We start from the raw sequence: 15,063 nt of genomic DNA, 5'->3' as shown, positions 1-15,063 counted from the left end.
AGGTGTGGTGTGAGTGTATCCGGCCAGGCCTTCGGGTGGCCTCCAGAGCCTGATGGAAGGCGAGTCACCCTCAGACCCCCTGCTCGGCATTCTCCCTGGGTGGTTGCTAGGCCTTGAGTGGCTCTTGGGCTCGTAATGGACACGCCTGGGCACCTGGCCTTAAGTGAGTGTGGGTGACAGGAGGGGGGCAGGAGGTGATGAGCAGGTGTCCAAGCGGCAAGAAGAAGGGTGTGTGAGCGGGCGGGAGTAGGGAGCCCAAGAAATGAATAAGCTTGGCTGGAGTGCTTAGGGGGAAGGTGGCGAGGGGAGGGCCTCTGCAAGGAGAAGAGAGTCCAATGCAGGATCCTAGACCTACCCCCACTGCCACCAAGCCATCCCACCACAGCCCACGCCCCTACCCAGACCAACAGCCCAGAGCCCCCCACCTCAGCCGAGGCCCTGTCTTCTCACCCCACTCCTCCGCACCCTTCCCCCCATGGGTACCCACCACCCACACGCCCCCGGCCCCTACTATATATACAGCAAGGAGGGGGCTTCTCGAAGCTGTCCCGGCTGAGCATGCTCCCTGCCCCTCACCAGCCTGAGATGCTGACCGTGGTGGGCCTGTCCGGTGAATCCCTTAACCTCCCCAGTTTCCTCACCTGTGAGGTGGACATACCCGGAGTGCGTGTTTCATAGTGTACTGGCCGTAAAGCACTCAGAGCAGAATGGGGCGCGGTCGCCCGTTAGTGAATGGTTTGTAGCTATTATTAGTAATAATAGTCCTGGTATCCAAGCCAGTATTATAGCCACCCGGGCTGGAAACCTTTGTGCTCCCACGTCCCCAAGTCTCACCCATTCCACATCCTGATGCGTGACAAGAGCTCCCCAGCTGGCCTCCCTCCCCCTGGCTTCTCCTCCACGTGGAGATGTTCTGGAATATTTCCTGAGCTTGGGAAAGTATAAGCATCCTGAACTTGGGAAAGTAGAAGCATCCAAAATGATGTCAGCACGCGCGTGTACTGCCCCCCAGCCTCGATGTGGGCCTTGTTGGCCTCAGTGTTTTTCCCACCCCTGACCCCATTCCTCTCCTTCTCTGTCCGTGGGGATTCAGGTTTGTCATTCTGAGGCACATTTTCTACTATGTGTGCTATTCATAAGCAGGTGTGTTGTCACAAACCACATGTATGACTATACAACAATTTTTGGAGCCATTCTACCAACGCTGACCCTCAGCTCTTTCTAGTGCTCAGCTATTAAGATGACGCTGCTCACTTCTCAGCGTCCCGAAGGGGCATCAATTCAAGCTTATGGGTGGGTTCAGGCTTCCTTTTCCTGAAATGCCTGTTTTCCTACTGAGTTCTGTATTTTCCCAGTGTTTTGTAGGAATTCTTTTTTCTGGATAATCCTGTATCAGTTCTGTGCATTTGTAAGGATCTTCTCTTAGCCTGTCCTATCTTTTCCCTGTAGTTATGGCGTCTTTTGTTGTCCAGAAGTTTTACATTTTAACATAGTCAAATTTATCTTTTCCATTCTTGTTTGCCCATGTTTTGTCTTAAGGGAATTTCCTGGCCGTCCAGTGGTTAGGATTCGTCACTTTCACTGCTGCTTTCACTGCCAGGGCCCAGGTTTGATCCCTGGTCAGGGAACTAAGATCCTGCATGCCATGAGGCATGGCCAAAAAAAAAAAAAGAAAGAATTGCTTCTGTATCTCAGCATCATAAAGACACTGTTCTCTCGCCTCCAAGGTAGTTTTTTTTTTTTCTTTTTTCTTTTTTTTTTTTGCGGTATGTGGGCCTCTCACTGTTGTGGCCTCTCCCGTCGCGGAGCACAGGCTCCGGACGTGCAGGCCCAGCGGCCATGGCCCACGGGCCCAGCCGCTCCGCGGCACGTGGGATCCTCCCAGACCAGGGCACGAACCCGTGTCCCCTGCATCGGCAGGCGGACTCTCAACCACTGCGCCACCAGGGAAGCCCCCAAGGTAGTTTTAAAGCTCAGTCCGTTTAGGACTTTGATCCATTTTGAATTGCTTGGTGTGGGTTTACAGCAGTGGCAGCTGGGTAGGTGGGGAGTGCCCCCCGGCATGTGTAGACGGTGGCCTTAGCTTGAGGGGGACTCTGAAGGGAAGCTGGCCTGGGTTCAGACATTTTGGGACTGGAGCAGGGCCATTTGAATGGTGGCTTTGCCGGTGCACGCGAGTCTTTCTCTTCTTCATGGCCGTAGGGTGAGTGAGGACAAGGGCCAGAATACTGGATCCTTACCGAGTGCCGGGGCCCGCACTGCCTTGCCCGTTGCCCCGCATTTCCCCATCTTGTTGGTAGCCTTCACCCTTTCTGGGAGGGCTCCTGTCTTACCTGTCCTGGTCCCACACACCTTCATTAGCTCTTGGGGCCCATCGTGACTGCTGCAGGAGTGGCCCAGGAGCTCCAAGCCTCCACACCCAGAGGTCTGCCTCTGCTCGGCGCCACGTGGGTCAAGGGGAAGGCTGCTGGACTGTCAGGGGCATCACTCTGGTGGCCTCGATCTGCTCTGTGCCAATCCCCCTCTTGACATCCCAGACCACCCTGCACTCCCCTCCCACTGCCTGGGCCCAGTTTCCATAGCAACGCTGCTGCTGGGTAACGTTTCCAGGGAGAAATACATCCCTGTGTTTCCCAGTGTCACCTGAGTGTCCCACTGCACATGGTGAAAATGTGAAACACCCCCCACCCCCCGCCAACCCCGGTCAAAGATCCTGAGCACAGCTCTTGGCCCTTGGCCCTTCTGCTTCTTACAGGGGCCCTTGACTTAAGGGCAGTGGGGAGCCGGTAAATGTTCTGAAACCCAAAGCCCTCATTTGGAGCCTTTGTCGATTTCTGTGGTGTAAATACTCCTACCATGGCCACCAGCCCGATGTCACTGAACGCGGGGATGGGAAGACATGTGCAGTCGTACACCGTCCTATGGTGTCTCCTTCCAGACACACTAGACCGGATAAAAGTGTAGTGAAATAATGAGAAAGCCATGAGCTTGGAGGACTCATTGCCTTTGTTTTTATTTTTATTTATTTATTTAAAGTTCACACAATGAGATTCTTTAATAAGTATTCCAAGGGACTGAAGAAACATGGTAGTTTAAGATACAAAAGATAGTCACTCTAGGATTAAAAACAAAAGAAAATATTTATAATGATGATCACCATCTATATTTGGCATTTTATTTCAAAAACTGACTTCTCTCTCTCTTTTTTAACATCTTTATTGGAGTATAATTGCTTTACAATGGTGTGTTAGTTTCTGCTTTATAACAGTGAATCAGCTATACATATACATATATCACCATATCTCCTCCCTCTTGCGTCTCTCTCCCACCCTCCCTATCCCACCCCTCTAGGTGGACACAAAGCACAGAGCTGATCTCCCTGGGCTATGCGGCTGCTTCCCACTAGCTATCTATTTTACATTTGGTAGTGTGTATATATGTCTATGCCACTCTCTCCCTTCGTCCCAGCTTACCCTTCCCCCTCCCCATGTCCTCAAGTCCATTCTCTACGTCTGCGTCTATATTCCTGTCCTGCCCCTAGGTTCTTCAAAACCATTTTTTTTTTTTAGATTCCATATATATGTGCTAGCATACGGTATTTGTTTTCCTCTTTCTGACTTACTTCACTCTGTATGACAGACTCTAGGTCCATCCACCTCACTACAAATAACTCAATTTCGTTTCTTTTTATGGCTGAGTAACATTCCCTTGTATATATGTGCCACATCTTCTTGATCCATTCATCTGTCGATGGACACTTAGGTTGCTTCCATGTCCTGGCTATTGTAAATAGAGCTGCAATGAACATTGTGGTACATGACTCTTTGAATTATGGTTTTCTCAGGGTATATGCCCAGTAGTGGGATTGCTGCTGGGTCCTATGGTAGTTCTATTTTTAGAGTTTTAAGGAACCTCCATACTGTTCTCCATAGTGGCTGTATCAACTTACATTCCCACCAACAGTGCAAGAGGGTTCCCTTTTCTCCACACCCTCTCCAGCATTTATTGTTTGTAGATTTTTTGATGATGGCCATTCTGACTGGTGTGAGGTGATACCTCATTGTAGTTTTGATTTGCATTTCTCTAATGATTAGTGATGTTGAGCATCCTTTCCGGTGTTTGTTGGTAATCTGTGTATCTTCTTTGGAGAAATGTCTGTTTAGGTCTTCTGCCCATTTTTGGATTGGGTTGTTTGTTTTTTTGATATTGAGCTGCATGAGCTGCTTGTAAATTTTGGAGATTAATCCTTTGTCAGTTGCTTCATTTGCAAATATTTTCTCCCATTCTGAGGGTTGTCTTTTCATCTTGTTTATGGTTTCCTTTGCTGTGCAAAAGCTTTTAAGTTTCATTAGGTCCCATTTATTTTTGTGTTTATTTCCGTTTCTCTAGGAGGTGGGTCAAAAAGGATCTTGCTGTAATGTATGTCATAGAGTGTTCTGCCTGTGTTTTCCTCTAAGAGTTTGATAGTGTCTGGCCTTACATTTAGGTCTTTAATCCATTTTGAGTTTATCTTTGTGTATGGTGTTAGGGAGTGTTCTAATTTCATTCTTTTACATGTAGTTGTCCAGCTTTCCCAGCACCACTTATTGAAGAGGCTGTCTTTTCTCCATTGTATATTCTTGCCTCCTTTATCAAAGATAAGGTGACCAGGGCTTCCCTGGTGGCGCAGTGGTTGAGAGTCCGCCTGCCGATGCAGGGGACACGGGTTCGTGCCCCGGTCCGGGAAGATCCCACATGCCGCGGAGCGGCTGGGCCCGTGAGCCATGGCTGCTGAGCCTGCGCGTCCGGAGTCTGTGCTCCGCAACGGGAGAGGCCACAACAGTGAGAGGCCCGCATACCGCAAGAAAAAAAAATAAATAAAATAAGGTGACCATATGTGCATGGGTTTATCTCTGGGCTTTCTATCCTGTTCCATTGATCTATATTTCTGTGTTTGTGCCAGTACCATACTGTCTTTTTAAAATAAATTTATTTATTTGTTTTTATTTTTGGCTGTGTTGGGTCTTTGTTGCTGCGCGCAGGCTTTCTCTAGTTGCGGCGAGTGGGGGCTACTCTTCGTTGCAGTGTGTGGCCTCTCATTGTCGTGGCTTCTTTTGTTGCAGAGCACGGGCTCTAGGCACGCAGGCTTCAGTAGTTGTGGCATGTGGGCTCAATAGTTGTGGCTCATGGGCGCTAGAGCACAGGCTCAGTAGTTGTGGTGCATGGGCTTAGTAGTTCCGTGACATGTGGGATCTTCCTGGGCCAGGGATCGAACCCGTGTCCCTTGCATTGGCAGGTGGATTCTTAACCACTGCACCACCAGGGAAGCCCTACCATACTGTCTTGATGACTGTAGCTTTGTAGTATAGTCTGAAGTCCAGTAGCCTGATTCCTCCAGCTCCATTTTTCTTTCTCAAGATTGCTTTGGCTATTCGGGATCTTTTGTGTTTCCATACAAATGGTGAAATTTTTTGTTCTAGTTCTGTGATAAATGCCATTGGTAGTTTGATAGGGATTGCATTAAATCTTTAGATTGCTTTGGGTAGTAGAGTCATTTTCACAATGTTGATTCTTCCAATCCAAGAACATGGTATATCTCTCCATCTGTTTGTATCACCTTTAATTTCTTTCATCAGTGTCTTATAGTTTTCTGCATACAGGTCTTTTGTCTCCTTAGGTAGGTTTATTCGTAGGTATTTTATTCTTTTTCTTGCAATGGGAAATGGAAGTGTTTCCTTAATTTCTCTTTCAGATTTTTCATCATTAGTGTATAGGAATGCAAGAGATTTCTGTGCATTAATTTTGTATCCTGCTACTTTACCAAATTCATTGATTAGCTCTAGTAGTTTTCGGGTAGCATCTTTAGGATTCTTTATGTATAGTATCATGTCATCTGCAAACAGTGACAGCTTTACTTCTTCTTTTCCGACTTGGATTTCTTTTATTTCTTTTTCTTCTCTGATTGCTGTGGCTAAAACTTCCAAAACTATGTTGAATAGTAGTGGTGAGAGTGGAGAACTTTGTCTTGTTCTTGATCTTAGAGGAAATGGTTTCAGTAAAACTGATTTCTCTTTTATTCAAAGTTCTGAAAGCAGCCAGATTCATTGGAGGTAGTTTTTCCTGTAGTCACATCTGCCCGACATTATTGAATTTCCTTTTCTTAATGAATCGTGAGGGTTGAGTTAAATGCTAAATATTGGTGTTTATATAAGGAACATGCGTGTTTGCTTTTGCCTTTGTTTTTAATAAAATTCATTTAGTTGTAAGTTTGTTCCATTGAAAGGTCGATACTGGCTGTGTTTAATGCTGCCTCAAGCATTTCCTGACAGTTTTGGCTCTGCTAAGAGCTTCAAGGCCAGTCCTCACATTCCTTTGATGCCCAGCCTTTGCCAGTCCACCCTTCACATGCCTCCCCAAATACACGTCAGCAGCCAGCCCTTTTCTCCCATGCACTAGGCCCCGCGGGCTCCGTTCCCTCTTCGCTTTATAACTGCAGCCTCTCCGGCTGTCCTGATCCTCTTGGGCTGTGCTGACCACATTCTTCCAACTAATACCTTCTTGGTTGACAAGCTGTTTCCTTGATACCCTTTGATCCAATAATTCCACTTTTGGAAAATTTCTCTAACGTAACAACCATAGATTACACAAAGATATACATAGAAAATAGGTACAGAACATACAAAAATTGTGTCTCTGCAAACTTCTTTATAGTGAAATTGAAAACCACTAGTGATGGACAGTAGGGACCAAGCCAATACATAACGGATGGTCCACGCGCACCCTGGCGTGCTCCAGGCATCGGGGCGCCTGCAGTCACAAATTGAAAAAAGAGCAGGAATGAAATATGCCAACACATTCACAGCTTTTACATCCCTGAGATGGTGGGTGATTTTTGTTTTCTTCCTTACGGTTTTCTGTATTTTTCAAATGTTCTACAACGAAACTTTTTTTTTTTATAATTAGACAAACCTGATTTAAAAAATCTTTTCTGACCATGTGAAGATTACAGAGAGGGGAACATAAAAACTGAAATTACTATCTACAAGGACATAACCAAGTAGCAGCAAGGTGATTATTTGGGTTCCATGAAGCAGAGGAGCCACTGGCTGGCCAGGGGTCCCTAGGACTCCTTGTGCTTTCCTTTGACAGCCCGTCTTCCTGGAATGACATCCAGGGCTGGCCTGTTCCTTGCAGCCCGGAAGACATGATCTTGCAATTGCATTGGGCATCTCTGTGAAGAACCCCTTCTCCGGAGACTCCCGGGGAGGGGATGGCACTGTGAGAATTGAAGACTGGGACAACAGTGGTCTTGTAAGGGCCACTTCCTCAGCACCTCTCTTAGGCTTGGTGTGTGTTGGCCTTTTCTCTGTGGTGAGTCGTTGCTGCCTTGAGGACAGAGACCCTGTCCTCTGAGCCTTCTTGCTCTTCCGGACTCTCCCACCTGAACCCATTTGTTGACTGACTCCTGTCGGCAGAAGGGAGTCAAGGTCTCCCTCCCACCTTGATATGTTGGATGATCCCAGCAGATGCTCGGTCATTGCCAAGGGGGCTCCCCGTGATCTTCTCACACCAGCTCTGGCCTCAGTGCTGCTTGAAGGAGGAGGACGGCCGAAGGGTATCTAGGGCGAGGCTCCCCGGCCCTCGGGGCATGGCACCATGTGGGGGCAGGGCTGAGAAGTGGGGCTCATCTGGGAATGAGGGCGCCCAGGGGTAAGCAGGGCCTCAGCTGGTCCTCACGGGGACATGTCATGTCTCTGCTGCAGGTGAACGGGAAGGAGCTCTCCAAGCTGTCTCAGGAGCAGACCCTGGAGGCCCTGCGTGCCTCCAAGGAGCCCCTGGTGATCCAGGTGCTGAGACGCAGTCCCCGCCTACGGGGGGATGGCTCCTCCCACGACCTGCAGCTGGTGGACAGTGGCACTCAGACCGACATCACCTTCGAGCATATCATGGCGCTGGGCAAGCTGCGCCCACCCACCCCGCCCATGGTCATCCTGGAGCCGTACGTCCCGTCTGAGCTGTGAGTCACCCTCAGGAGGGCCCCGGGCCCTGCCTCCAGAGAGGGCAAGCCACCTGGGGTGGCTTCCCCGTGCCACCCAGAGGCCACACTGTCGCAGCTCTGGGCATGGCAGAGAGACCCCGACTGGCTGCCCCCGGGCAGGATGCAGGCTCCTTGGCCTCCAGAGCTGACTGTCTCACCCCTGGGCTCAGGAATCTCTGGGCCTCTAGCCTCTGGCTGGACAGCAGCTGGTGAATGGGCCTGGGGGTCCTGACACGCAGGCTCCCCACTGTATCTACCCCCAGGGCCAAGGGAGGACCGTCCCGGGACTTTGCTGCCGCAAGGTTGAGGTCCTCAGCTCCTCCTCTATCCTTTTTCCTCCTCTGCCGCCCCATCGTCTTCTGCCTCACAAGCATCACCCCTTGAATCTTCTTGCATCCTTGTCTGTCCCATTCCTCTCCCTGCTCTGAACTTCCTCCATCTCTTCGGCTTCTTTCTTTGGCCTGCTCGGAAGAAGGGCCTCTCATCCGGGCCTGGTGGCTCATGACTGTGTGAACGCTGACTCATTTCGCTAGACTCACCCCGGGCGGCAGGGAGGTCGTCCCGGGATCCCCTCCTCCACAGAGAGGTAGGCCTGGGGCTGGCAGTAGCCAAGCTTAGCCTCGGGGCAAGGAGGGCCGCCCCTGGAGAGAGACTGGGCCCTCTTCCGCTCCCCAGCAATCCTCCAGGGCCTGGATAACTCCTGGGGGCACTGCATGAGTGGGGCCAGTGCCAGGTGGGAGGGGCATCCGCAGTTTGGAGAAGTCGGTCCCTGCTGGCTGGCATGGTTAGAGGAGTCTGAGCTAGCGGACAGGACAGGATGGGGTGGGATGGGATGGGACGGGGCGGGGCGGGGAGAGCTAGGCATACCTGGGTCCTCGCTGCAGATGCCCTCGCACTCCTGTTCAAGAAATATTCCTGGTCTTTGCATAGATGCATGTAGCTCAGAAGGAGGGGGTACAGAAGAGGTAGCTGGGCCGCCACCTCCCGAGGTTGCACCCCGAGCAGGGCTCCATGCCGAGTGCATTGGGACCCGCCAGCTGGGAGCCGGGGCTAGGGAGAGAGGGGAGCAGATGGCTGGCCTGACGCCCCGCTTCTCCTGGGCAGCCCCCCCATCAGCCATGAGTATTATGACCCGGCGGAGTTCATGGAGGGCGGCCCACAGGAGGCAGACCATATGGAAGAGCTGGAGTATGAGGTGAGCTGGTGGCCAGCCTTGGGCGCCAGCCCGTAGCCCAGCTCAGGCCTGGCTCCCGAACCCCCAGGCGGCTGGGCCTCGCGGCCCTTTCCCACGCGTGGCTCAAGGGCTCAAGGGCCAAACTGGGCTGAGTTGGGGAGGGCACGGGTGATGTCCTTCTGTCAGTGTGTGCTGGTGAGTCTGTCCCACGCATGTCTGTATGCTGTGCGTCGTGTGTGTCTTGTGTGTGTCTTGGGCATTTCCCGGTAGGGGACACCACAGGACACTCGTGCCATTTGGGATGGTAAGAGAGACCTTTGGAAACTCAGCTCAGGTGACACGGTCCCGGGGGTTAGGCTGGGCGGAGGCTGCCGTCCCTGCAGCTTCTCCCTCTGCTTGTCCATCCCCCTTGTGGCAGGAGGTGGAGCTGTATAAAACCAGCCACCGGGACAAGCTGGGCCTGATGGTCTGTTACCGCACGGATGACGAGGAGGACCTGGGCATCTACGTTGGAGAGGTATGAAGGCGGGACGGGGGGCTGGAACCTTCTAGAAGGCAGTGGCGCTCCATGCGCCTTCCTGTGTGCTGGGACATGACAGCTGGACTTGGATGCCCATCTGTACAGCGCCTATGAGGGGGCCGGGGCAGCACGGTGGCAGGTGCTGAGGCAGGGTGTGGCACATGAAGACGCCCATGCCATCCTATGCTCACAGCCTTGCCATGCTGCCCAGGGCTCTGAGGCTGCCCAAAAGGAGGCAGCTTAGCGTCACAGGGAGGCTGCCAGTCGGCGAGGCCAGGGCAGCCAGCGGCTTCGCCGTGTGTCCAGCCAGGCAGTCGTCCCCAGGAGACCCGTGCCTGTAGTGGAACAGTGGGGCCTTGCGGGGTAAGGCAGGATGTGGTCCGGCCAGGCTGTGTTCTCCCGCCACGTCCTTCAGGAGCCCTGCTGGTAATCACAGGGGTTCTTCTCCCCATCCGTCTGGCAGGTGCTGGGTACTTTCCCATACTTTGCCATGCTCAAAAAATCAGCCCTCCGTTCACATTGGGGCCTCTGAGGCGTGGCTGCCCCTTCCTACCAGACGGGCACCTTAGGGAGGGGGCCGAGTCCCCATGATGCGCGTGCCTTGCAGGTGAATCCCAACAGCATCGCAGCCAAAGACGGCCGCATCCGCGAGGGAGACCGCATCATCCAGGTGAGCAGGGCAGGCAGGCCCCGCCCCCAGCTCTCCTTAGCCAATTCTAGCTCTCTCCTGCTCAGAGCCCAGCCCGATGCCGGGCGTCCCGCCATGCCTGAAACCAGGGCTAGGACTCATCTCCCTCCTGCACAACCACGCGGGTGGCTCCCGTGTGCCTGCAGGCTCTGCTGGCGTCTCTGCTTGGGCCCCTTACCAGCACATGTGCTCTTGTGTGGGCCAGGCTGTCTTCGCCCCCGGCACCTTCCACTTGTCTCCATCCTGCCAGAGCTCGAGAGCCTGTCCTGGCCCAGGGTGCTCGCTTCGGAGCTCCCTGCGAGGCGACCCCTGTAGCTCAACTGGAGCCTGCCCCAGAGCCAGCCCTGGTGTCCTCATTGATTGTCCCTTGGCCTGCCACAGATAAATGGTGTGGACGTCCAGAACCGGGAAGAAGCAGTGGCCATCCTGAGCCAGGAGGAGAATACCAACATCTCCCTGCTGGTGGCCCGGCCTGAGAGCCAGGTGTGTGTGCCCAGTAGGGTGTCCTGGGTCCCCTGACGTGGGGCTTTCTGTCTTGAAAGCTGCCGACTAGGGCGCAAACATGCCAGCAACCTGGCACTGATGGAGGGTGGGTGTCCGGAGCCCATTTCCCTTTGTGGCCTCTGGCTGAGGGGGCTGGGACCTAGACGCAAGTGGGGTCATTGTCTGCGGAGGTCCTTAAGGCAGTGGGGACAGCACGGGCCTGTCTCTGCAGCTGGCGAAGCGGTGGAAGGACAGTGACCGGGATGACTTCCTGGATGATTTTGGCTCTGAGAATGAGGGGGACCTGCAGGCGCAGAAGCTGAAATCCCCCCCTGCCCAGCAGGTGAGGAAGGAAGAAGGGCGGGGAGGGCGGGCAGGAGGGCAAGACGGAGGAGAGGCTTGGGGGGCTGCGGGAGATGGACCAGACCCGAAAGCCTTTTCGATCTCCATCCTGCCCCCCACGGCGCCCCCACTGGTGGGTCCCAGACTGAGCGGGGCTCATCTTCCAGCTCCAGCTTGGAAACGAAGAGGAGAAAGGGGCCCCTGATGCGGGCCCGGGCTTGAGCAACAGCCAGGAGCTGGACAGCGGCGTGGGCCGGACGGATGAGAGCACACGCAACGAGGAGAGCTCCGAGCACGACCTGCTGGGGGACGAGCCCCTGAGCACCGCCAACACGCCCGGGCCCCTGCGCAAGTTTGGCCTGCAAGGGGACGCCCTGCAGAGCCGCGACTTCCACTTTAGCATGGACTCCCTGCTGGCCGAGGGCGCGGGGCTGGGTGGCGGCGACGTGCCGGGCCTCACGGATGAGGAGTACGAGCGCTACCGCGAGCTGCTAGAGATCAAGTGCCACCTGGAGAATGGCAACCCCCTGGGCCTCCTCTTTCCCCGCGCCGCCGGCGGCAACGGCGCCCTGGATGTCAACCGCAACGAGAGCATGGGCCACGAGGTGGCCGTGCTGGAGGAGGAGCTGCGACACCTGGAGTTCAAGTGCCGCAACATCCTGCGGGCGCAGAAGATGCAACAGCTGCGGGAGCGCTGCATGAAGGCCTGGCTGCTGGAGGAGGAGAGCCTCTACGACCTGGGGGCTGGGGAGCCCAAGAAGCACGAGCTGTCTGACATCTCCGAGCTGCCTGAGAAGTCGGACAAGGACAGCACCAGCGCCTACAACACGGGTGAGAGCTGCCGCAGCACTCCGCTGCTGGCGGAACCCCTGCCCGAGAGCGCCCTGAGGCGGGCGACCGCGGGGGGCAACTCCAACCTGAACCGGACCCCCTCCGGACCCCCTGGCGCCGCCCACCCCAAGGCTGCCCCTCCGCAGGGGAGTCCCGCCAAGTTCCGATCCCTCTCCCGGGATCCCGAGGTGGGCCGGAGACAGCACTCAGGGGAGCGGGTCCGCCGCGGCCCCAAGACGGGGGTGACCCTGGAGCGCGTGGGCCCTGAAGGCAGCCCTTACCTGTCACGGCGCCACCGCGGCCAGGGCCAGGAGGGCGAGCACTACAACAGCTGCATGCAGCTGGCTCCGCCGCGCAGTCTGGAAGAGCTGGGCCACGGTCCCTTGAGTTTGGCCAGTGGCCCTCGGGTGGGTGGCGTGGCGGCGGTGGCCACCGATGCGCCCCGCATGGAGTGGAAGGTCAAGGTGCGCAGCGACGGGACCCGCTATGTGGCCAAGCGACCCGTGCGGGACCGCCTCCTAAAGGCCCGGGCCCTGAAGATCCGGGAGGAGCGCAGCGGCATGACGACCGACGACGACGCGGTGAGCGAGATGAAGATGGGCCGCTACTGGAGCAAAGAGCAGCGGAAGCAGCACCTGCTCCGTGCCCGGGAGCAGCGCAAGCGGCGCGAGTTCATGATGCAGAGCCGGCTGGAGTGCCTGCGGGAGCAGCAGAGCGGCGACAGCAAGGCTGAGCTCAACATCATCGCCCTGAGCCACCGCAAAACCATGAAGAAGCGGAACAAGAAGATCCTGGACAACTGGATCACCATCCAGGAGATGCTGGCCCACGGCACGCGCTCAGCCGATGGGAAGCGGGTCTACAACCCTCTGCTCTCTGTCACCACTGTCTGAGCCCAGCTGTGCTCCGGGGCACGGGTCCTCCGCCCTGGCCCAGGTCCACTGAGCCTGCCGGGACCCCGTCTTCTGCTCTCCCGTAGACTCTAGCGTGTGTCTGTGTGTGCGCGTGGGACTTTGTTACCAGACAGAAGCCCCTGAAGGAGGAGGGACGCTTCTCTCCATCGGTGACTTCCTTCTCCCCAAGTACAGCGACCACATCAACAGCTGGCCCTGGGGCAGACCCGTATCGGTCCCCCCTTCAGCCGTAGGCGTGTGTGTGTGTGAGACACGAGCCCAGACACATGTACGCACACAGACACATGCACTTCCCTCCAGAGTGCTCTCAGCGTGGGCACTTGGGGACAGGGAAGTCCACTGAAAAGAAGAGGCAAAGAAGACTGTCCTAAGCACAAGAGAATGTCCGTTACTTGTAGACAAAGGCAACCCTGATTTTTGTGGTTCTTTTCCTTTTCTGTGCTTGCCAATTGTTGTTTTTTTGGTTTGTTTGTTTTGTGGACCTGCTCTGAGGGCTGGCAGCTCCTTCAGGCAGCCTGACAGAGGTGGAATCCCCGAGTGATAGCTGGGAACGAGGGGGGTGGGGGGAAGCAAGGGAGGGGGGAGGGGGAGGGGAGGTGGGGGAATGAAGGCAAGGATGGGAAGCAGCTTTGCAGGTGGCCTCTGCTCTGAGGTGTGGGGACTGGGAGCTTCCGATGTGGCTTGCCAGGCTCACCTTGGAGGTCACCTCCTTCCCCGGCGACTGCGGGGACTGAAGGGTCAGTGTCCGTCCAAGAAGAAGGAAGCGAGCCCAGGGCTGTGCCAGACGCCTTCTGGAGCTCGGCTTCTCTCCTGAGTGGTGTGAGGGGTCCAGAAGCAAAGTCCCGTGAGTAGCAGCAGACCTTGGTGACATGACCCCCGCAGAGCTAGGGAGCGGCCTGGAGCTGAGTGACAGGCGGGCCCTGCCAGGTGGGCTGACTGGGGAGAAGATGCCCTGCGCCCCACTTTGCCAGTGTGGGCCAGGCAGCCCTCAGGGACCTGTGCATTAGTGAGAGCTGGCCTCCGGGCCCTTCCTGGCTCAGAGAGCCTCAGATGGAAGGCTGACAGGCTGCTCACCCCCGCCCCCTGCCGGCATCGTGAGAATAAAGCAAGCTGCCTTCGAGGGTGACTCCTGGCCTCCTGTGTTCATTCTCCAGCACCGGGGGCTGGTGGGGGGGCGGCCAGGCGGGTCAGGGGAAAGCTGAGCAACAGCAAGGTGTTCCGAAGTCAGCCTCCAGCACTCTGGGAGGAGGGACAGAGCCACGAGAATCATTTCAGAGGTCTGCCACGGTCACAAGGGTGGTGCCCAGGTGCAGGAAGGATGGCAGAGACCTGTCTCAGGACTGGCGACTGAGCCTGGAGCTGGCACGTGCATGAGGCCAACACCCCTGCTCTGGTCAGAGTCATAGAGAAGTGGTTCCAACCTCTCCCTGCCACGCAGCTCAGGGAGTGCCCTAGCGGGCCAATAGGCTTCTGGAAGGCACAAGCTTCCTTCCCTGTTTGGGGACCCCACAGTGCCTAGCCCTCAGAAGATGCAAAGAAGTGTCTTTTGACCAGATGAGTACCAGGTGGCTGCGGGAATTCCCAGCGGTTCCATTCAGCAGAGCAAACCACTGGGCACCTGCTCAGTGCCAGAAACTCTGCTAAGTCCTGGCTGGGGCCAAGGCCCCAAAGACTGGCAACTCCAGGGGTGCCGTCTGCGTGGTGAGCCCTTGAGTAGGCGCTCAGTCTCCTGAAAAGACACAGGACGCTGCCAGCACATTAAGTGGGTGAGGATACATTTAAAAATTCTCTTGAAAGAGCAATGTAGACCTCTTGTTAATTTTGCTAATTTGCTGAGATTGGCGTGAGCAAGAAACCTGAGCCTGCGTTCCCAGAAGCTGAGTGCCCTGCTGTCTGAACAGCTGGGAGGGAAGACCCAGCATGTCACACAGAACACCAGTGGCTTCAAGGGAGGAAAGGGCTTGTTGATGAAAAGGGACAAACACGAGACACCACCTTCCTTATCCCTCAGAGGCCTCTGGAGCTGGGGGCTAGGAACATCAACTAGTGACCAGCCCGGTTCCTCGGGAGGGCACACTCCATATAGGCTCCTGT

At 55.3% G+C, this 15,063-nt stretch overlaps 1 protein-coding gene across 1 annotated transcript in view; it reads left to right on the top strand.

Annotated features, from left to right (window-relative positions):
• Positions 1–12,948, top strand: part of PDZD4 (PDZ domain containing 4) — a gene marked incomplete at both ends in the record, with an annotated part of 29,628 nt that extends 16,680 nt beyond the window's left edge. The window contains 9 exon segments of the mRNA XM_079727144.1: positions 7,743–7,993; positions 7,995–7,996; positions 9,023–9,097; positions 9,100–9,212; positions 9,610–9,708; positions 10,319–10,381; positions 10,781–10,882; positions 11,115–11,225; positions 11,398–12,948. Of these exon segments, the coding sequence (XP_079583270.1) occupies positions 7,743–7,993; positions 7,995–7,996; positions 9,023–9,097; positions 9,100–9,212; positions 9,610–9,708; positions 10,319–10,381; positions 10,781–10,882; positions 11,115–11,225; positions 11,398–12,948 (2,367 nt within the window).
• Between the last annotated feature and the right edge of the window lie 2,115 nt (positions 12,949–15,063).

This window comes from Hyperoodon ampullatus, assembly GCF_949752795.1.
Source record: "Hyperoodon ampullatus genome assembly, chromosome: X".
NCBI lineage: Eukaryota > Metazoa > Chordata > Mammalia > Artiodactyla > Ziphiidae > Hyperoodon > Hyperoodon ampullatus.
This window is presented reverse-complemented; position numbering and strand designations above follow the sequence as displayed.